This window comes from Necator americanus, chromosome III, assembly GCF_031761385.1.
Source record: "Necator americanus strain Aroian chromosome III, whole genome shotgun sequence".
Taxonomy (NCBI): domain Eukaryota; kingdom Metazoa; phylum Nematoda; class Chromadorea; order Rhabditida; family Ancylostomatidae; genus Necator; species Necator americanus.
In genome coordinates this window covers 25173543-25199986 of record NC_087373.1, presented here as the reverse complement: position 1 = coordinate 25199986, position 26444 = coordinate 25173543, and the positions used below count along the sequence as shown (strand labels likewise).

The 26444-nt window shown below is 41.8% G+C and overlaps 3 protein-coding genes across 5 annotated transcripts; 1 reads left to right on the top strand and 2 right to left on the bottom strand.

Annotated features, from left to right (window-relative positions):
- Nucleotides 1–7834: 7834 nt before the first annotated feature.
- Nucleotides 7835–8200, bottom strand: RB195_010872 (uncharacterized protein; the record flags this gene model as incomplete). The annotated part of the gene is made up of 1 exon (XM_064192049.1): nucleotides 7835–8200. One exon carries the CDS (start codon nucleotides 8198–8200, stop codon nucleotides 7835–7837), a length of 366 nt encoding a protein of 121 aa, XP_064049632.1.
- Nucleotides 8201–8561: 361 nt separating this feature from the next.
- Nucleotides 8562–20964, bottom strand: RB195_010871 (uncharacterized protein; the record flags this gene model as incomplete). 2 transcript variants are annotated; one of them, XM_064192048.1, is made up of 5 exons in its annotated part: nucleotides 8562–8720; nucleotides 19913–20014; nucleotides 20106–20149; nucleotides 20185–20193; nucleotides 20852–20876. In XM_064192048.1, the coding sequence occupies 5 exons, from the start codon at nucleotides 20874–20876 to the stop codon at nucleotides 8562–8564; spliced, it is 339 nt and encodes a 112-aa protein (XP_064049631.1). The 2 variants fall into 2 exon arrangements, with proteins under 2 accessions (XP_064049631.1, XP_064049630.1); XM_064192047.1 differs by having other exon boundaries at nucleotides 20106–20193; nucleotides 20852–20964.
- On the top strand, nucleotides 20963–25716 carry RB195_010870 (uncharacterized protein; the record flags this gene model as incomplete). 2 transcript variants are annotated; one of them, XM_064192046.1, is made up of 7 exons in its annotated part: nucleotides 20963–21065; nucleotides 23230–23363; nucleotides 24438–24544; nucleotides 24601–24700; nucleotides 24991–25143; nucleotides 25382–25455; nucleotides 25512–25716. In XM_064192046.1, the coding sequence occupies 7 exons, from the start codon at nucleotides 20963–20965 to the stop codon at nucleotides 25714–25716; spliced, it is 876 nt and encodes a 291-aa protein (XP_064049628.1). The 2 variants fall into 2 exon arrangements, with proteins under 2 accessions (XP_064049628.1, XP_064049629.1); XM_064192045.1 differs by lacking the exon at nucleotides 20963–21065 and adding an exon at nucleotides 22615–22723.
- Between the last annotated feature and the right edge of the window lie 728 nt (nucleotides 25717–26444).

Here is a 26444-nt window from a genome sequence, read left to right as displayed (position 1 = left end):
ATTCTAAATTTTGTGTCTGTTTCGCGAGCTGGTTCGGGTTCTTTATAAAAGTTGCGCGGAAATGGTGTTGGGGGTAACGCTCTTCTGCTTATAGGTGCAGTGTGCTGATGGTTATTGCAACTGCAACTTCTACTTTTTTCATCGTGAGGTTTCGAACAGGTGCACCAGGCAGAAGATGGAAGTATAGAGAGAGTCTGCGTTTCGGAAAGAAATGGAACCTTTTTTTCGTTTCTTTTCCAATTTTTTGAATAGACTGTGACAGCGTGACCTCTCCTTTCGTCAGTCTAACGCTCATGATATTTAAAGGCATCACCCCACGAATCTGAGGTGGCACGGATCTCAGGTGGAGTATTCTTATACGGGACAGTAGATTATGGAGGGGGAGGGGGAGGGGAGGAGGTTGATTCCGTTCGTTTTTTCCTAATTGCCGTAAAAAAAAGCCCGGAAGATGCGGCGCATGCACAAGGCTGGCGCGCTCCAATCGAACTCCTTGTAGAAAATTGCGCACCTGAACGCCCGAAGCCGTATCTTCCGGGCCGTTTTTTACGACAATTAGGAGGAAATAAACGTGATCACCCTTCTCTCCATGATCTACGACCCGGTATACGAATACTCCACCTGAAATCAAAAAAAAAATACCACCTCAGATTCGTGAGGTGATGCCTTCAATCAAACTTGTACTCTAAGCGCGAGATTGTTCCACCTGGTCTCTTTATCGCTGTCAGCCCATGATTATCCTAGAGAGCGTCATGGTTTGCACTTTACTTGACGTACTTCCAGAATTTGTGAAGTCTTAGGGACGTTATTCTCGTATTTGTTGCTTTGATTTTTCATTTCAACCGTACTTCGATGTAGTCCTTCAAAAAGAACAAAAATCTGCGTGCCCGTTTTCCCCGACCATCCTAGCAAATATCTGCTTCGTTTGTGCCAGAATCGTGCACTTTGCGTCATAGTTGTAGTTAATTTGATTTCCTTTCATTCACCATCATTCTTTCCAAATCTATTGGATTCGGGACGTAAAAATGCATGGACTATAGGGATAAAGCGGTCGGACAATTGTGGTATGATCGCGTTAGAAGTTGCGTAAGAGGTCGAAATTGTGTGGCAGGATTCTCGTTCACGGAGCCAACGAAGGTCCCACCACTTTAGCTCCAGTGACCGAGGATCCTACCGCGTCATCTTGACCTCTTACGCAACCTCTTACACGACTGTACCATAACTCAGTTTGGCTCGACTGGCCTAGAAGGAAGTGCTGCAAGAAAGAGGTGCGCGCATGAAAATGACCCACGTTTGGCAATAAACACTGCATTTAATCTGATTCGGAGGGGTTTTTTTTGAATTTTTAGAACAGATGAAGCGAGGAAAAATGCCAGTAGTTTGCATATTTCATTTGGCGAGTTCTATTATTTGCGAGGCGGAGACTGGATATACATGCAACATGCATGGAGAAAGAGATTTGTCTTCGCTTCTATCATATTTCCTCGAGGAGTTGCTACGTTCTTCTTGGAAACACCTTTGCCAAAACATTCACAGATATTTTGACCTCTTCTTCCAATGTTGCTGATTATCTTCTCACATTTTATAGTAGTTCTACTGATCAACAAAGAACTTATTCTCTTTGACTGTACTTGAATTGGTTGTGAGAAGATTTCTTCGCAGAAATGTACGTACGTAATGACCCGATCTAATGAGATTTGTCGGCGATATTCCAAAAAGTGCGCTTCTACGTGCACGACACTCTGAATCACATTTACAGTTTCTTTTTTACGACGCAATCTTTTATTTATCGATAGTCATAACGCATTCAAAAGATTTCTGGTTAAGTTTACGAGTTCTCGACCAAGTTGCTTTCGACCACGTTCGCAAACAGCAGAAAAATTCAATTATTCCGGGGGATTTATGACGAAGCGGTGACATTTCCTGACAAGTTGGCCTCGCGAAGAGATGCTTTTACTCGAGAGATGCCGCCGCTCCCCTACTACAACACTTCAATCTTTCGAAAAATAATGTCATGGATTTTTTTTCGGATGAGTTGAAAACTTGAAACCCCGAGTCCTTTCTTCAACTATTACCTAGCCTCGCTTCTCATTCATCTGGCATTCTCATTCATCAAACTGTTTCCTAACTCTTGCAACACAACACAGAAACGTACATATGTCATACACGTAAAAGCACTTTTCAAGACAATTTTCAGCATTTTCATCCGCCATCGCATTTGCTGATTTCATAGAGGAAAACACGCCAAAAACTTCTCCATAGCAACAAATTGCTATTCTATTAAACGTTAGTGTAGGACAGATTCAGGAGAAAACCTTGATAGAAAAATCGAGAACATATACATTTACTGCTCGGGGGAATGACAAGCGAACAGGTCAACTTCACATTATCCACTCATTCTTTGAAGAAAATGGTCACAGATTTGTGTTCTTTCTACAATCCATCATTTCTACCGCAACATTGGAAAGATTCAAAATTTCCAAATGCAAACAAAAACTTTTTGCTTAATTATCTTCCCCCAAACAAGAGATTTCCACTCAGAAATCTTCCTAAGACCTTCTTTCATTGATAGTTGCTGGTATTACGAAGGTATCCACTCGATGAATGTTTTCGACCCAGGACTGAGTGTTTTTCTCGTTCAGTTCTCATGCGCAATTCCCTGGCAATTTGCTCAAGAGCACTTAGCATGCTCGAGCGTTCTCTACTCCTTCATATATTCCGTCTTCTTCGGCGAAATACTTACTGTTTTGATTCCACTTCCTGAAATCTGGCGGGCATCTGCATCATCCGTCTGCATAATTCTTCCGTGAATTCCTCTCGGTTACTTCAAGCTACCCACTTCAAGCCTTTTTCTACGCGTGTACGAATGTGTTCGAGAACAGCTGACAATCTGGGCGGTTATTGCGTTGAACCTAACCACCTGCGTGCGTCTGCTCACGACGAGTCGTTTGATGTCAGCTCCGGTGCTGCTCGCACAATGCGCCAGTATATCTTGGACACGTAATTCTGCTGGACGCAAATGTCCTTAAATCGACTCTCGTTTTCCTCGCCGAATTGGTGGTGGCGGATCGAATAGAGCGATGTAGGGCGACTAATGGGGATATTCCTCTGGGATCGCTGAGCTCAAACCGAACCTGTCACATTGCGGCCGCCATAATTCGCGAATTATGGTGTTGACTCGAACGAACTTCTCTCCGTTTATTGCTGCTCAGGATGAGCCTTTCTCTTTCATTACAACTTTTTTGTTCACTGAATTGCTGAATTTACTTGTCTGTTCACTCCCTGCTGTGAGAACATCACTTTGCCTCTTTTCGCGCATAATTGCTGCCCATGATCCATCCAGAGATGTCCGAGAACGTCGTACTGGTGGGTCTTTTCGAATGTACATGTGATGTTTATGCATTTTTCTCTTCCGCTATAGAACTGCTCAGACGTGGCGAGCATGGTTAAATAAGTGAAAACATATGCTGAGGCCTCCGCTGGTGTCGTGCTGAAAAACATTCTCATTCTCTATGTAGCGCAGCATATTAGAATGCGTCCGTGTGGATATTTTTTTTATAACGGATGTGTAATGTCACGTGTGTTCCATGTTTTTCGGAAGCTCTAGATGAACGTGTAGCTGTGAGTAGTGAAGAATATTGTTTGAGAGAATGAAATAAAGTGAACAACGTAGAACTTGGTTGAAAGCGATTGCGAATTTCTGGTTGGACAGAATGAGGGCGTCTTAGCAAATTTTCCGCAGAGTCCATTACTCGTTGACTTCAACTTCCGACTTAGAAGAAAGAACACGAAACCTTCCTCTACTCCCACATAATAAATGAACGTGATCTCCTCTCGTGGGATTTCCATCGTTTTTAAGCGTTGTTTCTATAGGTATGATATGAGATATTATTCTGATAAGACATGTGGTTCTTTTAAAATGATCTCAAACCTTGTGGTTTTATCGGTCTGTTGTATTTTGGCATAGTTTTCTTCGTAATCGAAGCGTACCTCTTCTTCACTTTTAGTTACTAGTCAATTTTAAGGATAATCTTTCGACTGTGGAAGTCAGAGATAAGGATAATATACTTTGGGACTTATATTTTAGCAGCAGAAGGGGAGTTGTAATAGTATACGTCATCCACAATAAGTGAAAAAGATGTACTATTAAGGATCGTTTGGAGTTAGGGGCGTTCGTACGAGAAATAATGATGTTCAGTGGAGCGTTGCAGTTAATACGAGGTAGGAAAGTCACACAAAGAGGCACTGAGACAAATCAGGGCTACTTTTGGGTTGAGGGCTTCCTCCGGTAGATTTCGATGTTCAACTACCATTACCGAACCGAGTTTCGAACGTAATTCGCAAAAATCACACCGAAAGCGCAAAACGCTCCCTAGAAATCTCACGTATTCTTTACGCTCTTTTATCTCAACGTTCGTGCAGATGTAAGGAGCTGCATCGTCGGATAAACTGACCAGTCTCCTAATTCGTCTGCACCCTGGATTTGTAAGAAGCGTTCCGTGTTTTTTCCGTTTTCCGATGCGGTTTTCGGACCATGTTTCGATCGTTGCTCATTAATGGAGGGAAGAAACATGGAAAATTCTTCATAAACCGCTTCTGGGTAAAAACGAGTAGAGATCCTGAGATTGTTCCCTGCGGCGCTCATATTTCTAGCTATCTTATTTATAATTTTGACGTTTGACACTAATGACCTCTTCAATGACTCCGTTCATTGAAGAGGCTACTGATTCACCTCTTATTTCTATTATTTATTGTTTCCTTGTCATTTCTCAACGCTTAACCAATTTTCTACGAGCTGAGAGGCAAAATAAGGAGATTGAGGAAAGAAAGTGGCGTCGGAGTGGCTGTAGTTGGTTAAATATGGAATACTAGCAATATATATGGAACGAAATCAAGTCTCCTGGGATTCAAATGGTCTAAATATCCAATGTCTTATTCCGGATTTTTTTTTAAAAGAAAGTAGCTTTCGTAATCGTAGCCTTTTTGTTTGTTATGTGTGTTTAAAAAAAAATCAAAATTCAAAGCTTGGGTTATCACTTTTGAAAAGAAAACATAGTTCATGGTGAATTGATATTGAAAAGAGAGAACAGAACTCGCTTAGTGTTGTTCACTCTGATCCTTTGTTCTACTTTTCTTTTTTCGTTATTCTATCGCGTTGTTTGGTGGCGCTGTTTCTCTTTTTTTCATACTTTTGCTGTTCACATTACTTCCAACAAGATAGTGAATATGTGCATCCTTCCCCCACGATGTGCTCGATAAAATCGATCACATCGTGACGGATGGCATGGATTTCGATACTAGCAGCATCAAAGACCTCCTGCAGATTCTCACCAAGTGTTTGACTTTGAGATCTTTGCTGGAACCACTTTAGGATCCCTGCCCGTAACGGAGATTGAGGTGTGCTAGCAGATTTCGAGTTTCCTAAAGAAAAAAGTTGGTATTTTGCATTAGTTCTGGTAGCTCTTCAACGTCTCATCGGAAGGGTTTTCTAGCAGTGTATTTGTGTGTCACTAAATCAAGCGTGCGGCCGTAGATTTTTAACGAACCAACGAGTTCGGCCGCACTACTCCTCCTCCACCCTCTGCTATCCCCCACGGGGATAGTACATTGGGGGAGGACGTGCCAGAACAGAAACACCTCTGTTAGAGCGGAGAATAAGTGATTTATGGCAGAATAATCAGGTAAATCGCTCAATAGTGACAATTATACAATCCCTGCGAATGCATCGTGAGACAGTACGTAATTGCGTACGTAATCCATTCATGTTAATACGAAAAAAGACATGAAAGGCTACCAAAAACAAGAAACGTGGCTGTTACAAAGAAACCGCTAGAAGGAGAACACGACCCTGTGGTGGTCGCTAGAACGCTTTGATCGCACTTTCCACAAGAATTAAAAAAAGCGATGGTCAGTGTATCCGCAGGGATTTTTCTATGTTTGGGCCCTTACAATATTTGGTAGGATTCGTATAGTTCTTTTTTTAAATTCACATATAATGGAGAGGCGGAACTCTTTACAAAGCAATTAGCTTGAGACTCAATAGTACTCAGGTACCTCAATTTTGCACACGACTGGATAACTCTTTAACTTGTACTATGGATGAAACGAAAGTCCGTTAAAGGCACCATCCCACTGGGGTGGTGCGGGGCTCAGGTGGGTTAGGTGCCTATACGGGGACGTAGATTGTGGGAAGAGGGTGATTCCTTTCATCTCTTCCTAATCCCCTTAAAAAAGGATCGGAAGCGCATGTACAAGGCTGGCGCGCTCCAATACAATTCTTCGTGGACACCCCGGAACGCTCGAAGCCTCATCTTCCGGGCTGTTTTTCACGGCGATTAGAAGGACATGAACAGAATCACCCTCTTCCCCACAATCTACGACCCCGTATAGGCACAACCCATCCGAAACCCATACCACCCCAGATTCGTGGGTGAAGCCTTTAAGTGGAATTCATTATTCGTACAGTTATGAAGAGTTCATTCCTAGAGCGGGGGAACCTGAATCGTTTTGGTCTTACTGAGATCCAATAAACCAGTATCCCAAACTTTCCGCTGACCTTGTTTTTAACCTCGTGGTTACAACAAAATCTCTAACAAATTAGACGACATCGAAAATCGTAGTAACAAATTTGAGTCTTCTGCAGTTGACCATCATTTTCATATGCACTGTTAGGTCATTGTTACCGTAGTCCCTTTTTCTGATAGTTCCTCAATTTGCTCTCCTGCTGCTCTTCTATTGATCTGCTTGGAATTTCTTCCATTTCTAAAAAGGAGACAGTAAAAAAAAAACTAAAAACACTTTTTGAATCGTATTATTGTTGTTTTCAAAAGGTGGTCGTGAACAATTGTAAAGTACGATCAGCACCAACCAGTACTCCTTCCCGAGACTCCATCAACATTTCGACTGATTCCGCTGCGTCTAGCTTCTTTTTTGAATAAATCGCTTCTACTTTGCTGGACTCGATACCTGCCGAAAATACATTTAGAGCCGACATGGCCAGAATTGAAAAGGACTAAAATTTCTGGCGGTAGGAAAAGCAACAACAGTGTTGTCGCAATAAGAGTTTCTCCAGATGATTCTCTAATTGATGTTTCATGGATTTTTTCTTACAGTCAGTATAGAGTTCATCGCATTCTTTTTGAGATGACCCAGGTCTATCGTCGGATCAGAACGACCTGAAGCTCGGTGCAGGTGCGTAAGCGGCTGCGTTCGAAGCCGCGCGGTTGAGCATAGCGAGAGGGTACCCTCGCGTTAACGCCACTGCCTGCAACCGTAGTGAAGCTGGGAGGGATCCATTTCAAGTCCAGCCACCGGTGTAACTGTGCCTCTTCGAGCGCAGCCGCTTACGCATCTGCACCGAGCTTCAGGGCTTTTGACCCAACTATAGACCAAGACCCCAGGACAGAACAGCACCTAGCCACGGTCTCTCGTTTCCACCACCCCTGAAAGAGGTGGTTCGCTTTCAGTGCTCGCGGTAGCTGTGTGTGCGTTCGCGGAGATCTGCAAGCACTCGAGAATTTGTGTCACAAAATCACACTGCTGGAAGTTTGCGGACAGATGCTGAAACGATAGCAGCAATGCTTAGTCGGCGCATGATCTGAACACGTACGTTCTTTGGTTTCCAATAGTTTTTCGCTTTCGTTTCCAAGCTGCGATTCCCATTTTTGCAAAACTTGTCATAATCGTTAGTGGTTCTTCGGTGTTGTACTTCCGGCACTCGTTTTTGTTGGACTCTCTCGTTTTGATAAGAGATGGTAACTTATAGCATTCAAACATACAATTTCTTGATGTGAGAGCAGAGTTTTGAATGTTTGAAAAATTGAAATGAATTTTATTTTTAAGGTGCATTTACAAAACCGGTATACTTTTGGAGCTCTCTCCCACGTTCTTCTCCACTCCTCGTTGCAGAGCTCACTTCCTTGATAAAGGAATGTTCCCCTTTCCTTTCCGTTTTCTTCACCGTTTTCTGGAATCGTGCAGGAATATGGCCTTCTGCTACTGATGGCGACCTTAGTAAATCGTTAACGTACACTTTATAGGAACGTTTCGCAGTTAAAAAACTGAAAAGATCTGAGCACGTACAAGGACCATATGTAGCGGAAATCTGAGGAAGAATATCTTGGTTCACATGACCACGTTGACCATAATGTCCATAAAATTCACAAATTAAGATTCTAAAAATGGTTGTCAGTTTTACGGACATCCAAAATCTATGATGTTTTTTTTTACTAGAATGCTGTCGGGAAAATCTGTTTGGGACACGCCAACGCGTATGATTGTATGAAAATTCTACAGTTATCATGTAGTCTCCCTTTTAAAAATAACTGGAAAGATTTGAGGAGTCATCTATCTGGGAAGCTCTCCATAATTTCTGTAATGGCTTACTCCTGATGACTCTCCAGCTCTTATTGGTTGCTGCTTTATTATTTTACTTTATTATATGTTCTTTCCCACAATAAGCAGAAATTAGTACTTAAATTAGTATTTATGGTTAAAAATCGTTTAGAGCTGATACGAAAATCACAATCAACATTGAATTGACCAACAACTGTACGTAGGCTCTTCTAGTAGGGAAATTTGAAATTATTTTTCTTATTCCACTGCACTTCGCCGGATAGAGGGATCGTCCACGAAGTGTACTGTCTGCTCATCATCTCTTGGTAGTACTGGACCGAGAAGTTCGCATTGCAAAGATCCTCTTCGCAGCAATCGTCGCAGTTCACCTGAAAATTCCAGAGGTATCGTTGTATCGCTTGAAGAGCCCAGCGTCGATCAATCTGTTTGGGACACGCCAACGCGTTCAGTTCAATTCAGAATCGTTCGAGGTGTACGAACGTGTGTCTAACCTATTCAATGACTTGCAGGGCCGGCCGATGATCAAGTCAATGTTTTCTATCCTCCCAGATAAGCCTGGCAGCAATCTATCGACTCTCTAGGGATGAAAGGCTTGGTGAGCACTAGGGCGAAGCAGTCGACCGTGCGGCTACAGCGGTCCTCTTACCGACTGCACTACAACCGTCCCTTGCTTAAAGTATTCATCGCAGTTCAAGCATTCAGCACCTGCTGTCTCCCTTGATGGATTTTGTGCAATCCAATTTGGAGCGCAGACCAGGGTTACTACGCTGCTTCACCTGCACCGCATACAGTCACGCCGAATGCGATCAATTAATCGATCGCAATTCGGGACGGAGAGACGAGAGAGCGCCTCGCAAGCAGAGGAAAGGCGTGCGTGGCGGCAGCACCTCGCGCACATCCGGTTGGACACATCTGCGTCCGGCTTCTGTTATTTGAGGGTCGGTAGATGTGAATCGCATTTCGTACTGTCAGATGAGAGGACTTATCCCTTTTCTAAGAGGGACATCAATAAGACTGTGATAGGTTTTTTTTTTCTATATACCGACCATGAGTGCGTCTAGAAGGGAAGCTCAAGAACATTTCCTTAACTCTCTCAATCACTGATGCAGTTCCTCACTAGAATATTTGTCGTGGTTTTTTTTTGAACTCATAAGTAGGGTATATTTTTTCTAAAGCAAGAAAAGTGTCTTTGGGGATCTAATTATCTTGCTTAACGCTGCAAAATACGATAACAAGCAAAACTTGTAAATATCGATGGTGCATCACACAATTACCTCAGAGCCTGTCCTCCGAAATTGTTACCGCTGGTGACTTAGAAAATTAGTTCTTTGGGGAAAGTTTCCCGAGTTCAAAATAATCTGGATAGATCACTCATCACAAACGGACTGATTTCCACCGTAATGAAAAAGAGCGAAATGAACCAAGTTGCGGAGAAAAATTAGAGAAGAGAAACTAGAAAAGAGAGCATTTTCTTCTCTTTTTTTTAATCAAGGATCCCCGTATCAATCTTTTCTGTAAACGACGAGTAGCCATTGCTCTCGCCGAATGAATTATAGGATACCTCATTTTGTGTGTTGTCTTTTGTATAAACGATTATTTGTTAGCTATTGTCGGTTGAAAACTGACTGAATTTATCCTGCCAAGAAAAAACTTAATTACCATAATTTAGCATTAGCGTATGAACCACAATGAAAAGATGTCACCATTGCTCTTGAGCTGTAGGCGGTTCGGTGCCACACTCAGAGGCAACCGAACTAGTACATCATTCTGAGGTCGATAGCCTTGTTTGGAAGGATAACGACACTAATTTTTAGTAGGAATAATGACGATAAATCAGTTGGCGATGTAGGTCATTAAATGAACCGGCTGCAGGTTCGTTAACTTTTACGGCCCAGAATTCAAGTGGAACGTTCGTCGAATCTCCGGAAAAAAGTACGTAGCTTGGCGATATTTGCATGCAGAACATGTAAATATGCTTATTTATAAGGGAGAAGAATGTTTACAAAATTTTTTGTTTGGGTTTTATGTTGATATAAACATTATATTATTTATTCATATATTTATTCATATGTTTAAATTTTACATTTCATTTTATATTTGATTTATATTTGGTATTTGGTATTTGGATTTCTACTGCTTTCATTTCTCTTGATGTTTGAAGGGGTCCCAAAACGTACGGAAATGCCAGTTGCGATTTTCTTTTTATTACATTATCCAACTCTCCCTGTAGTTTTTGTGCTTTTTTCTGCTGGCCAGTGCATTCATTTATTTAACGCTTTACCATCTATGAAATTTAGTGTAATTTTTAAAAATTGTGCGCAGCTCCGCTCTCGAAAGCATTCAAGCGTCACAGATTTGACGGATATTTCGACTGGATATGAAAATTAGCTGACTTTGGCCGTGCGGTCCTGAATTACCGCCTCTGCTCATTCATGAGTGCTTGTTTTGATGAATGACTCTCTTGGGAAGCAGTAAAAGGGACAAATCACCGCATTAATTGGTTTATTGCTGAACACCGGCCCTAAAGCGCCTTCCCTCTCAGATGAGTTCTAAGACGGAGCAGTTGTGACTTCGCTACACCTCAGCAGCAGATTGAAAAGCGCAGGAAGCGATTTCTCTTCTTGTTTCATATTCCGAAAGTGCACTAATGCACATCCGATTTGAGTGTCCAGCTAAAGTTGCAGCGCCTCTCTTACTAATTTGCAAATTCCCTTAACCCAAAGATTTCTTTTCTAGTTTTTTTTTTAAATTACGCTGCTATACAATTTTCATCTAGTAAAGTGGATAAGAGAACGAAATTTTCTCCCTCTCTCTCTTCCTTTCCTGCATTATTCCAGTGCAAACGTCGTTAATTACTTTTTTGGATTCGCCTTTTGTCAAATGTCCTGTTTCTGGGAAAAGTTATAATTCATAAGCTATGAATGATCCAATGCACGCTGCTTGAGTAACTTTCCAGAGGAGTGCTGAGCTTGCTGGCTGTCGAAGGCTTATTTTTAAGTGCATTTTCTTCCTTATTTTCTTACAAATAACCTTTATGTTCCTATCCATTTTCCATTAAAGTGAGTGGAGAGGTTGTTTTTTCTACTCTCGCGCATCATTCCATGGTTGCTCAGTGTTCTAAAACCTAGAAAATTCCGTCCGGTTGATGGTTTAGTTTTTTACCTTCGAATTTCTATTGTTTGCACTTAAAATCCCCCATATCAAGGGTGGTCGAGCTTGTTGAGCTACCATGAGATGTTTTTGGATATGCACCATCGAGAAAAAAACTAAACTAGCAATACGGGTACATATCATATCCCTTTTCTGACAAATGCCGAGATTTTTGAGCCAGTTGCGTCTTGATGCATTATTGAAATTCTTTCCGCTATCTGTCATTTTAGCAACTTCGAATTCAGATATAGAAGACGTTCAGGTTCTGCTGCTAATGAGGTAAACTATTAAGGACCAAAAATCTGTTACTTAACGTAGCCTTCAAACATCTACGATGTAGAACGTAGCTCAGCCGGAGAAACACCAACCGCTACGTCTATGCGCTCGAACGACCGACACCACCTAGGCTGACTGAGAACTTCAGTCGTTCGGTGTCAATATGTTCGATGGCACTAGATTTTATCCCCGAGGGTACCGACACTGTCCTGGTCCCAGCCATTCATTCTATAAGCCATCTACGTCTTCATAAATCTCTGCGATTCTGAAATGAGGTCGAGAGCGTTGGCGCATCCGAAACGAATCCGTCAACACCAATCACTTCATCCTTTATTAACTATGAAGGGCATTCCATCAGAAAAATAGTGGGATTGCTTTTAGCCTTCACAAAGATGGAAAGAATACCTCAATAATTAAATGTTTACTTCAGGAAACGTCTACTTTACTTACTGTTTTGAACAACATCTAGAAAAATACGAGAAATAATGGACGTAAAAGCAAAAAGCAGCAGCTTTAATAAATCGCAAGCAATCTGTTTCCGTGCGAAAATAAGTCATGTTCTAAAATTTCCGGCCAAAAAGTCAGTGGAAAATGGTCAGTCAGCATAGTTAAGGCTAATTTTGACTCAAAAGTCCGCTCCACTTAGTGAAATCTCCAGGCCTACACCTTTCCAGGAAAACTCAGATTCTAGAAGGGGAGTAGTGGCGACTAAAGTTTTCGTTTAAGATTCAAAATCCTTTACGAAGAAAGAACAGCTTTCTAGAAATTGCATTGGTATTTCGCAAAAATTAATGGAAAAAAGGAAAGTTACAAACTACGAAAGTTCACTTAATTTCAGATCAGATGATGCATGAATCATCTGGATTGACCGATTTTTTCTGCATCTTACATCACGCGAACGTAACGAACGACACCTAAACAAACACAACTGGCGTCTAGGTCAAAAAAGGTTTTCCAGGGATTCCGTGGGGTTGATGAAATGAAAGGACTCGGGTGATCTACTTTATTAAACAAAGACTACCGGCACGCGAACAAAGATGGCGGGAAAGATAATTTTATTTTTTTTAAAGGTGAAATGAAACTTGATCTCAACTCAAATAACAAGATTTTTATGAACGAAAGCTTTAGTTGGGGAAGGAAGTTTTGAGATACACCACCTTTCAGGTCCATTTTTGGAATTTTTCACGGATCGAAAACGCCCTAAAGGTGCTTGTGGCCATCAGTGTAAGCTTTAGCTGTAGAAATCGCGTTCTTTACTCTGAAATCGTGGTGACGAACGTCATCTCCGAACGCACATGAACCGTATACGTTCCGGAATCGTACCACAGATCGAAGCGGACGCCAAACTTCAACGAAAAAATCTTCGACTTGAAACGTGTTCCAAAGCGTACTCGCTAGCGCATTTCTCGTTGCTATAGTATGGCATTGAATCATATTTTACTACACCCGGTGGGAAAACATCCCAGATCCTCTGGAAAGCATCACTTCCGAATGTGATAAACGCTACATTTTCAATTTGCATTGATAATTCAACCAGATAAGTACTATACATGCATACCTTTTTCTAGTCCAACTTTCTGCATTTATTTTTCGCTGTGGATCCAGAGCTTCGAGAAGGGGTGTTGTCCCAGCAGCTGGCCGCATAGCGTGTCAATCACTCATTAAAACCGCTTCTAGTGTTGACTCAATACGAAATGCAACTTGTTCGATGTCGCATTTGCCTGGTCGCAATGAAAATGGGCACGGACAGATTCGTCGACTAAAAAAGTAGTGGCAGCTGATTGAGTGTCACTAATCCCCTCCAGCTTTGGAGGAACATTCGCAGTGGAGGCGCAAAATAACGACAAAACAGCCCATTTGTCTTCATTTCGTCCTCGCGGTCAGACCTCATCTGTTATGGAGGTTCGCGTGCCACATGTTCATCTTCCTCTGAATCAATGTTCTTCTTGTTCATCCTCGTGCTCTGATTTTCCCCTATTTATTGAATTTATGCTGCATTGTCGCCTTTTGGCCACACATTCTCCTTTCCTGCCGCGCTCTTTCTCTTTCGCATTACTTTTGTGTTGATGAAGGAGGAAAGTGATGCGTGATTATGGGAATCTGAGGCCAAATGGCTATTCTGGATATTTCATCAAAACGGTGGATTCCGTTGTTACTTCGTGCTGATTATTGCTTTCTTACTGGCTACTTGTCAGTCAAAAAGAGCAGCCCTGTTTGCCTCAATCTACATTAGCGACTCAAGAAATATTATGTTCGAGGAAATTTTTTTGAAGAGTTTCAAGGTGGCCAACTTTGTCAAATATCAACTCATTCCATTAATGATGCATCACTCTATGCTTTCTCTATTTCCGAGTTTTCCTTCTGAAGTCTAAGATATGTCAGATTATTTTAAATAATCGTTTTCTGCAATTCTCTTCCACTTTTCTCGTAGACTAAACGTTCAGTGTTGCTCTTTCAAAATTCACTTCCTCGTGCCGAAAAATACTCCTCCACTGCTATTTAACAAAACGCGCTATTTGTGGTATGACGGAGATTTTAATGTGGAGGGAACTTGCCGATTTCTCCCTCTTAATGTCGAATTTTATCTCGAAAATGTGAAATTAATTTTTTTTTGGGTTGACTGAATTTTTTATGCAAAAATTCCTAAGCCGTTGCTTAGTTTATTTCTAATAGCGTTTTAACCCTTCAATGAAATCCTACTTTTATCCGAAAAAATCATCGCGTTCCGAAAACCATGACAGTGGCCATGGATCGGTGTTGATTACTATTTTTGATCATCGATGAGGACGCTCAGAAGCCTGTAGGCTGTCATTTGATTAATCGAAACGCCATATTTCGACTAATTATTTTTTAGGCAACAATTGTGGAGCAGGTGATTTCTGTGATTTTCATTGGAGCGTTTCATTAATATTCTTCAAATCATTTACAGTAAGAAGAAGATACAGCAGTTAATAAATCAGACATCTTTTTTCGTGAAGTTTTGAGCAGGTAATTCGATAATTGGGTTGCTGCAATCTTCAAAATCGCAGAGAAAATCTTCGTTCTTACGCTTTTGTTCGTTTTTGCCATTTTGGTTCTTTGGAATCTTTTCCGAAATAGATTTTCCCCTTGTGTGAAATACTGGAAAAAATGAAACAGAAAACCTAGAAATAGAAACAGCGAGAAACATTTAGTGAACATAACAGGATCAAAATTCCACCCCGAAAATAAAAATTGAGGCATAGCGTATAAATGATGGTGAGGTTGTTATAAATTTATTGACTAACAAAATCACAGTGAAAGTAGGTTTCAACAATGCTTTTGGGGAGTTACACTAATATTTCTTTGGAAATTTGACGGATGTTTCTTTTGAAACATTAATCTTTCAAATCATTCTACAGATCGAGAGCTCGCAATACTGAAGCGCCCTCCTTAACATAATCAAGCAGCAAAATGGGAGAGGAAGCAGTTTCGTGGAGCCTAGTTCTCTTTTTGAATCTATAATGTTTGTAAATTTTTCGAGTTTAGGAACAATGTATTTTCTTTGATTCATTTCTTGGAGCAAGGGGCTAATATGTAGTTATTAGTTCAAGGAAGATTTTTTGCTCTTTTTTATTTTCCGCCAGTGTATTCAAATTTTACGTTTAACGCGTTTTTGGAATCAGTATTCTCAGGTGAAGTGTTCATACATGGACTGTAAGTCCGTTAGCCACAAATGTGTTCTTGTTCGAATCGTTTTTTTTTTGGAGAACCCCAGTGTCAAAATTTTCATAGGTTCTGAACGTGGATCACTATGACATGACTCCTGGATATATCATCAGGGACCAACAAGTTGACATTTTAGAAATGTTTCTAGCAGAGCGAAAAAAAAACGTTAGAAGATCTCCAGCGCCACTCCTGGGATTTGTTCTCGGCCGCTGACGCCTGGTGATGGGGGACGGTAGGATGAAAAAGTTGACAGGGACAAGTTGTCGCTAAGCTAAAGCTCCGGATCACTTTTATATTCATTTGAAATGCCCTTTGCTTCTTTTGCCGGTCTATCTCAGTTGACCACATTAACTTCTGACGATGTAGTAACTGAGTCACTTTTCCATCACTTTTTTCGTCCTACACTCAATGAAGATCCATGATCTGCTCACTCATAGTTAAAGTTTCACTCTTAATAGTAATCCCATCAGTCGAACTTCTCAGTTATTCCCAATTTCACTTCTTCCATCAACATTCTTGGCCCACTCTCTGTGCACACAGAAAAGGTGACTTATTTCTAACCAAAAACTCCGTCATATACAGCTAGAAAATTGTCACAAAGCAGTTACCTCACTTTAGGTGCCTCCAACCTTTCTTTTTCTCGTCCTCTTTCGAAAAATACTGTAGCAAGGCTCTCTGGTGTCTTAACCATTTATTTTTAGACGACAAGACTTTTCCTACTATCCATCGTCACCAAGCGGAAAAATTCTGACGGAATTTGAATGCATGCTATTCCGTTGGACCCTTATTGAGGTGAAGACACCCACTCCATCCATCGTTTTTCTCTGCATCCAGCAACCATATATCAAAAATCTCAGGATTGCATGGCAAGTGGAGCATCTCTTATGACTCGAATTGCATCCTCTTTTCATCTAGTAAGAGAGGCAAAACGTGAGCTTGGAGAACTCAGCTTTTGCCGGTTCATCTGTCGTTGGATCTTTTCCGACTACTAAGTAAAAGCTACTCAACCATATTTCTATCGTGGCAGGTAGATGGACCTCATCGCATGTTTTCTTAAAATATTTCGAGTCGAAAATAAAGTGCTTTGACGAAAGGCCATGAACAGCGCTTGAGAAAGACTTCTGGAACGGTATGCACGAACGTTAAAGGCATCACCTCACGTATCTGAGGTGGTATGGATTTCAGAAGGAGTATTCGTATATGGAATGGTAGATTGTGGAGAGGAGGGTGATTCCGTCCATTTCTTCCTAATTGCCGTAGAAAACGGCCCGGAAGATACGACTTCGAGCGTTCCGGCGCTTTATTTTCCACAAGGAGTTCGATTGAAGCGCGCCAGCCTTGTGCACGCGCGCATCTTCTGGGCCGTTTTTTACGGCAATTAGGAAGAAATGGACGGAATCACACTCGTCTCCATAATCTATTATCCATTATAAGAATTCTCCACCTGAAATCCGCACCACCTCTGATTCGTTGGGTGATGTCTTTAAGCTCATGCGAGGATTAGAAGCATAGAACATAGAAGGATATGTTCCCGCTAAAACATTAAGGCAAGCACCACTTCCAATGAATGTACCCAGTAGGACGATTGTTTTTGCTTAGAATGTAAGAGATTCTATTCCTCTATGTTCTGAATAGAAAATTTTGTGCTTCTGATACGCTCAGAAAGTCTCCGCGTTCTAATTTCCTAGACACTTTGTTCGTGATGTTTGTGTGCCGGTAGTTATCCTCTGTAACGCACACATCGATCTTTCACAACAAAAACGAGAAACGGAAGTTGCGACGCCACAGAACCACTAAAGATTACCACAATCCTGCAAAAATGAAACCGTAAGTTAGAAACTACGGACACCTACGTGTTCAGATCATGAGCATCAAGTAAATGTTACTATCTTTGCCGCCAACACCGCTATCTTTTTAGCACCTGTGCCCGCAAACCTGCACTAGTGTGAATTTATGGCACATGTTCTCGTGTCCGTGCAGATTTCCGCGAAGAGAAAGTAGAGGTGACCTGAACACATGAAACGAACCACTTCTTCAAGAGGTGCAAACGAGAGGGAAAAGGTAGCTGGTTGCGGTGCTGTTGGGAACAATTTCGCAACGCATAAGTACATACGTGTGGTCGGATCCAAAACGACTTGAAGTTCAGGGTAGTGGCGTAAGCGGCTGCGCTCGAAGCGACGCGGTTGAGCGTTGGGATCGAGAGGAAACATACACCAACGCCACTTATCACTGCAGCTCTAGTGAAGCCAGCGATGCTCCCACTTCAATTCCTGCCGCTAACTCAATCGTGCGGTGTCGAACGCAACCGCTTACGCAACTGCCCCAAGCCGCGAATCCTACAGACTATGTGTAAATGCGTCCAAGATTCATGAACAGTTTTGTACTGCTTCGACCGTACTGTTCGGAATTTCAAACCGAAGCAGCTCCTTAAAAAAGCAAGTTACGCCATCACTTGTGATTTGATCGTTTGAACAAATAGACGTGAAGGTCGGAGTTTGAAGAAGCGGATTACCGGAGGCGAATTTGGAGGGAGCACTTCGGCACCACCATTGTCTGCTGAACTCGAGCACAGAAGCGACAGAGCTATGCCGTCAACGTTGAACCACCGACAGAGCGGCAACGTTTTTCCCTGTTTCTAGAAAATGAAAACTAAAAGTTCTGCGGAGATGACAGACGTGACATTCCTTCTGTGGTATAGGATTCGCGACCTGACGGAAATCATTTCCCCAATAGGTGGGTTGACGAAGGAGAGGATATGTGAATTGTAAAAAGTCTTTGTCCCAATATTTTTCCACAGGGAAGAATCTAAGAACTCGTCAATTTTTGTTTTGTGTGCAGCAAATAACGTTTGGCCAAGAGTGGCTCCTCAAACACCTCGAGGAAGTTCTGGGTATGAAAGAAGTAAACTTCTGTAACGCTTTCGACTCTCTTATTCGAAGCCTTTTCTCAATGGGCTCTTCCTACAAAAAGTACGCAGAAAGAGCGAAAAGCTACTGAAGAAACATTGAGAGGAAAAAATCACTGAAGAGTTATCAGTGCCGCATATCGCACCATCAATGGTACTAGCATGGGTGCAGAGAGACAGACTACTAGTGGCCGCATGTAGCGGGTGCGGTGCATTTTGCGGCGACTATGGGCACGAACTATGTCCCGCCACGGCTGCACATTCAATTTTGCGTGAGGTGCGTTACTGCCAGATCTGGTGACTCCATCCATAAGTGACGGCGGACAAGAGTATAGCTTTTTTGGTGAGGCACTTCATGGACAAATCTGACGACGGAACCGATCCAGTTGAATCGACTATATCCATCGAAATATACATGAGATGGGTGGGGGTTTTGACAATCTTATTTTTGCTTAGAAAGACAGGCTTTGGGATTTGTGACGCGTCTGTTTAAGTTGTACCGAGGCGTCCTCACACCGAACACCTAAACAGGAACAAGGACACCTCCACATGCCGCGACACATCATACCCTACATTGTGTTTCTAATCCGCTTATAAAGGCGAAGTCGATGTAACCAAACAAATGTTTCCCACCATAACGAAACATCGCGTTGGTGACCAGAGCCTCTGGGAGGTCGATTACCTTTCAGTGAACTTTTCTTGCTCAAAGCTTTCGTATCAAACACATTCAACAGGCGAGGCGAATACATTTTGTATCTCATTTAACTGATGAAAACAGAAAAAATGCAAAACCAAAGTTAGAGTTTAGAAAATGAGTTCGTTTATTTTTCGGGCATTTTTTTGGCATTCTCATGTCCACATTTCACTTTTGGATAAAAAAAAACAGTGGATTCTAATTCGTTCTGGATTCGTTTGTGATGACTAGGTGGTGCGTTTTGTGGGCTCTTAACTCATCATACTATTTGTGCACATTTTCACATCAACGTCTCATTCACTGGCCATGGTAACATCGTCACTGCAAGTGTTCTCCATGGAGAGCAATTATTGTCTAGAAAAGAGTCAAATTTTCAAGAAAGTGATTTGCTGTGTTACTCAAGGAATCGTGCTGGTCTTGCCTGATACAGTAGCTTATTACTCATAAGATATGTTGAGATATCCCATACCTTAGTGCTCTCAACGAAATTCCGAGTATCTCCGTGGTACGTACGTAAACACTTGACCAGGTATTGATTGATTCCCCAGCACTTATCACACCGGTTTTCTAAGCGTTTTTCTGGCAATGTTTGTTGTGGGTTCCTCATTCCTCATGATAGGCTTTAGTCTACCGTTTAATTATATCATGCAATACAGTGAACCTTCAAGCAGAATCTCCTGTACGTAAAATTGCGGTTTCGTTGGTCTGAGCACAAGGTTCTCACTCAATTTACCTCTACCTGTGAATTGAAGTGCTTGCCGCGCTTACCTGATGGTAAGGTTAAAGGTCCTAACATTGCTTTGCTCAATTTAATAGGAAAAAATCCTCGGACGAAGTGGGATGGGTACCTGATCGTGGCCGTATCCAACTGATTCACAAAGTTCCGAGCAACGTTCCCCGCAACCTCGACTCACAGACGTGAACGCCTTGTTGATTGTGTTTACCGCAGTCTGAAATGCTCGTATTCACCTTACTTCCAATCCTTATCGCCGAAATCTCCGCTTTTCTCCGAATTTTCTCGTATCTGTTGACATCTCTCACCACACAGAACTTCTCCCATGGGGCACACGACTTCGCCGTCTCATCTGTGTCGAACAGCACCAGCGACTCGTTCGCACACCACGCATCTCTGACCGTAATCTCAGTTAGTGTCCGTTGAAACATCATTTCGTTTTAAGTTCGTCCCACCACCCTATATGTGGATCCAAATCCACCGTTTTTGGCTTTCTATTGGGTATTGTGTATTTATTACTGTTATATTTATTATCATTCACCTTCTAGCATGCCAAGTTTTTCTTTCTCATTAGCGCTATGAATAAGATTTCCAAAATAAATAACTATTTATTTTAAATGAGAAAAGGGTATATTCGGTCTATAAAATCTAATCTGAAAGCTAAAAGTTTCTTCTGTACACATACGTGAATAAACAAAATAAGCAAATGGACTGCTATCTACGACCATGTTGACGTTATGATTTTCGTTTCTTGTTCCGTAGTATGTACTAGGTATCGAATCTCGGTATCGTATCGTCAGATGTTCTCAAAAAGCCCTTGAGATGCGTGATTTCTGTTTCTAGAAGTTATAAAGCTTCTCTGTGGTTCTCTTGCTTGGATATTCAGTTTTAATTGCATTTGCGGGACATAATTCCACGGCTATCGTTTTGTTTCCATAAATTTGTGGTTTCAAAGCTCGAATATTCATGCATTGTGTTCATTCGTATGGATAAGAACCACTCCGATTCGTTTATTGTTAAGAATTCACTAATCAATCACTATTGATCAACTCACCGATGATCCAGGTCATAGAGTTCATTGAACGAGAATGAGCACGAGTAGCATTTCAGAGCGCGTACGTGCTGGTGCACGGCCAGGAACCACGTCGCCAGGAACACTGCCGTCATGACGTCACGTCGCGTGATCAGTCGCGAGTCGCGTCAGTGCTCGCAGATACGGCCGTTTCTCTACGTTGGAGGTCTTGGTGCGCTGTCACCTAGAACGCTGGGTAAGTGCGTAATTTTTCAAAGGAAAAAATTCTGCCCAAAATATCGTTTTGACGAAAATTTTCGAATGAGAAGGACAAATTTCGACTCCTTTTTTGATAATTTTTTCTCGTTAATGAGCTTAAGGTTTCAGGGAAGTTGAGATTCAATACAACAAATGAATAGAAATTCGAAAGATCCTCTTGAATTTCAGCAGTACGATGAGATTGAGAGTAGAGGAATTGTTCAGAACTAAGCAGGGATCTGAGGAGGTTAGGGGGAAGCAGCGATTTTCTTCTCGTGGCAACTAGGAGTTTGCTGGCTGAAAACTATGGAGAACTGCATTATTTACTGTTATGTGGATATTTCTTGGCCCGTTACTTCCGGTAAAAAGGCACTCCTGGTCTTTGCGTAAGATATACTTTAAATATTGCGACGGTGCGACTAAAGTTCTAGATTTTCCAGAAAATCCAAAAACAGCGCTTACAAATTGTTGTACTACTAACCTTTTTCTTTTCTCGCAAAGCTGCTGGCCGCTACTTTTTTCAGAATTTCTCCATCTGACTGTAAGATTTTCGCGCTAGATTTCCTATTTCAGTTAGTATTTGTGAAGGCTGCCTACATACGTTTAATCTTCACAGGAACACTTAAAGGTTCTATACAGCACTTTAACGTTTAATAAACTAAATTAAATTGTGTGACAAACATATTCAATTAAAAATAAAATGAATAAAATCACATCCAGAACTTCCCAAAAGTTTTCGGTAGAATATCTAAGAAATGGAATCGCAGTTCGGTCAAATGAAAAAAAGAGATGGAATCCTTCGTGTACATTGATTGTAGCAAATTCAGGAGCATTACCTTCACTCATTGTAATATAATTTATAGTGAGTTTGCTCTTTTTTTTCTCAAACGCAACCCCTTTAAAGTTATTGCTGCGCGGGAACACTAGTGCTGACATAAAAATGAGCCTCCAAAGAGTGCAGATTTCTAAATATGGCTGCACTTATTACTAACGTTTTCGTTTTGCGCTGGAATGAGAAAATGTGTTGTGTCTGTCGATTTTTTGTGTACACACCGCCGACGCGGGTGTAAGAACAAGAATCTAAACTGTTCTTCTGGATAATCACGATTTAAAAGTGGTGAAAATGAAAAGGAGAAGTTCTCCGTCGAAGCCTCTATTGTTTATGTTTTCTTATAAAGGTTTTCTTATGAAGTTTGCAGAAGTCATTGCTTTTTGGAGGAAGTGCAGCTTTCTGACAGAATTCAATGAAAATCTACTTACTAGATAATCTTTGTGAAGCGTCTCATATGTATCAAAATGGATAAACAAACAAATCACTAATTCGAATTCTGGGAAGATTCAACCACGATAATACCAGTGCTATAGATGCAGATCGTAGCAGAAACACAGCGAAACACTTTCTGAACCTAGAATCATCGGATGAACACGAGCACAATGTCGTACACGAAAAAATGGAAAATTTTACTGCAATTATTTGACGGATGGGAGAAAATTACCCAATTTGGTAGTGGAAAAACCACTTTTTGTAGTAGGAGAAAGTGCGGAGTATGGCAATTATTGCATTATTCCCGAACACACCATTTCCAGAAGAATGTGGACATGAGTGTTTGCGAAAATCTTCCAGTTTTTCTACGGAGGAGGAGAATATTAAACTAGGTAGAGAGCTGAAGCTGAACTGAAGCATTTGAACCCGTGTGTATTGAGCTGGGCGATATGGCACCGGAAGTTCACCTGGCCGATTGCTATGCACCGGATCCACTATTATTTCGCCAAAACATCCACGCCCCAAACATTGATTAGGAGGTTATTCTTCTGCTAGGAAATTGCGTCTCACTGCTTTTATTTGCGGGACAAAAACAACACTCAGCTACCAACAGCTTAAAATGTGCCTCTTTAGAATGATTTCGTAGTTTTATTTAGGAAAAAAACTGAAAAATATGTTCATTTTTATATAAAATGCCGGAACGCATGTTGGTACTATCAGCATCTATTGGAAGACGGAGATTGTGTAATATGCTTGAAATTTACATATCATTTTCGAAAAATAGCAAGATTATTCAAAATAATCGCGAATATAATTTGATAGAATTTTTTTTATAAAGGATCAAATCCGATGTCTCAGAAAAGAACGGCTGCGAGATCCATTGTACTTCATACTTCAGCTCGATTCTGCACGACAATCAACCTTATTCCTGGGTTCCGTATCTCGGCGCCCAGTCATATGAAAGTGCTTCATATTCCTGTGCTTGACGATGAATCCACTGACCTCACGCCATATTTTACCACCGTCTTCAAGGTACGAGTTCTTCATTAGTGTCTTCTCCTCAGAATATGCTCTCAATCTACGAATCGATGACACGTCGTGGATGTGTCAGTTCTGGTAGTTTTCAATATGATAAGAATAGAATAAATCCTCTGTAGAATTTCTCAACTGCATTATTCATTGAAGTGAAAATCCTGCCTGTTTTGCCCGCTTGTCATTGTAATGTCTGGACAACTGTACTAAAATCCGGATTTTCTTTTCCATTATTCAACGAAATGATTTCATGTGTATGTTTTTTGGCCATTCTCCTGCGACATACACTATCTAATGGTGAATGCTCAAGCTCAATTGGGGACAAATTAGGGTACTACAAAAGACAACCAATCAACTTAATATTATTTACTTGTTTTTTAATAATAGAAGCCTGTGAACTATAACGAGAGGGTTTGTACAAAAAAAGTAATTTTTTGGCTGAAAGTAGAAAGGAATTTGCAGTTAAACTGGCTAGAAGTAAACGGAGAGAGACGAGAGCATTTGTTCTTTAAAAAAAAGAGAAATTCATTCTAACTCGGTCGTTTACTGTTTTGTTTCCAGAGGAAGAAAAGTACTTTCATGCAGCTTCTGATCCTCCTTAAATTTAAGGCTTTACTTTACTACTTACAGAGCTAAGTTATTGAAAATCATCTCATAAATCCAGATCTAGCCTTTTCATGTGAAGTTTTAGCTTAACAAACATTTTCACTCTGTTCGCCAGAAAAATCTGCTGTGGGCTATTTTCTCTGCCATACGCAGTGATACATGCTTTAAACCCGGTATTTTAGAGCGAAGTACTTCAAAAAATCACTCCGAAGCGTTGTTACTTAAAAATGGCCGCCGTGACTAAACTGGCCAGAGGTAGAGATTGAGACCGCAAAAGTGGCTCAGACACTGCACGAATGCCTTCTTACGAGCTGGAGGCCACGTTGGGTTCGGTCTTACTCAGACCACGCGCTTCTCCAGACCTCAGAGTTCGCGCGAATCTCATCACCGCCGCGGCTGGGTTCGTACCCGTGACCACTTGCGCGCCGACGTGGACACATCGCACTCAGCCACACATTCCTTCTGCAGGAAATCGACGAAGCTCGGAAGTCCGCCGGTCGACTGCTCTTGCTCTGTGCGATGGGCATATCACGTTCGGCCACATTCGCCATCACGTACCTTATGTGCATTGAAAAGTGAGTTCTACAGCTGCTGGCACCCATTTTGGTGGTACTTTCGCTTTATTTTGCAGGATGTCACTCCACGATGCCTATAAACACGTGCAGTACTGCCGTAACATAGTTTGTCCCAACGTGGGTTTCTTCCAGCAGATGATCGACCTTGAAGAAAAGGTCCGTTCAATTTGTTTTTTGCCCACGTTTTCGTGTCGACTTGCGGAGTTTGGGGACACCAGCGCACGTGCAGATGGATGGCCGATCCCCTATGGACTCATTTTTCACAACGCGTCGTTTAATAGGGACGAGGGTCAGGAATTGTCGCGCTAGCGCAAACATCTCCATTTGTCTTTGCGGCCACATTTCTGCCAGCGTTGTCTCCAGTTGTCCGTAGCAGCATGGAACTTTGCTTGTTTTTGAGCGAGGGGATATGACTCGACGGACTGGTGTATATTTGGTATTTGTAGCTGTACGGCAGAAAGACTGTGCATGTGATCGAACCGATCCGCGGCGTGAAGGTGGCTGATGTCGTGTGGAACGAACTGTACCAGGAGATGATGGACAGTTTGAGCCAGACCGACCGACACTCAGTGCAGTCGTTCAATCCTCACCTTGAACCGGTACGTTCCATTTTTGACTAATCACAATAATCTGAGTCTCTAAATATTCTGACGAGAATTCATGCAGAGCATCAAAAATAGGTGTGAATTGAAAAAAAAAATTGCAGCCTAGCTCCGCTGGTTGTTACTAGGCTTGGCGTCAATGTTTTACATGGTGGATGGGTAACTAGAAGAATATGACCTGAGGAATTTCTCGCTTTCTTAAAGAACTTTCGCAGAACTAGTTCAGGAGTTTCAGCCTCGTTCGCAAGACACACGATCCCTTCGTTCATTGAACCTCGTCGGTGAGGGAGGTGTGGAAGAAGCGACAAAGTGAGCAGTTCATATTTCAGATCTCGATCATCCAATAATTTATGCGTTACTTGCAGAGGCCTTTCATACTGTCGTCTTTCGGAGCGTCAGCCTGCAGAAACAGAGCCGAGCAACGGATCCACGCACAACGAAATCACCTTACGGGTTCCCACTCTCGTACGCTCCTCCAATCCTTCGTCTTTCCCAAAAAGTGCCTTACGCGACAAAAGCAAGAGCAAGAACAAGCGATGGCGACTGAGTTTCAGTAAGGACGTCACCTGAGACACCCTGCTCCCACTTTGCTGTGCTCTCACGGTTCATCCACCGGTATCCTCTTGTTCTTCAATGCTGACAAATAGTTCCATCCATCTCTGAGTCAACTAGGAACTGCTTGCAATAAGGAACAAATGATTTGTTACATTATGTACATAATATGTATGTCTGTGTAGGAGCCTAGCTGACAACGAGTTCAGAAGTTTGTCTCCACGGCTTCCTGTACACCTCCACATCTGAGCTCAACAGCCAAAACTGCTATTTTGCTGTTGTGTTGTTTTTTAAAGGTGCGAATGAATAAATTATTCAATTCGGGTTTTTCTCATTTCAAGTAAGGAGTTAAGCAGATTACATGGATCCCAAGAATTCAAATAAATTCCTAGGTCTTCCCTCTTTGTTTCGTTTTGGTACGTGTTGTTTAGTGATTGCTGGAAATTTAAGGATTTCAGTACCCTTCAAGGACAGTCTAAGAGTGGAAGGCTTATTGTTGAAGAGAGATAGAGAAGGTGCATTGAAGGCGAACAACTGAGTGAGTTGGCAGAGCGTTATCTGTCGCGCTCGTGGACGGCAGAAGAGTTACGCCAAGAAGAACCGTAACTGCGAAGAGCATCTTATTTCGTACCCTTTCATGATCATCGATTATACTGCCGTGGACGACAACAATCACAACGGACAATTCAGTACAAGAATTTCAAGTCTACCACTCATGATTCCCACGATTAGTAATGCTACTCAAC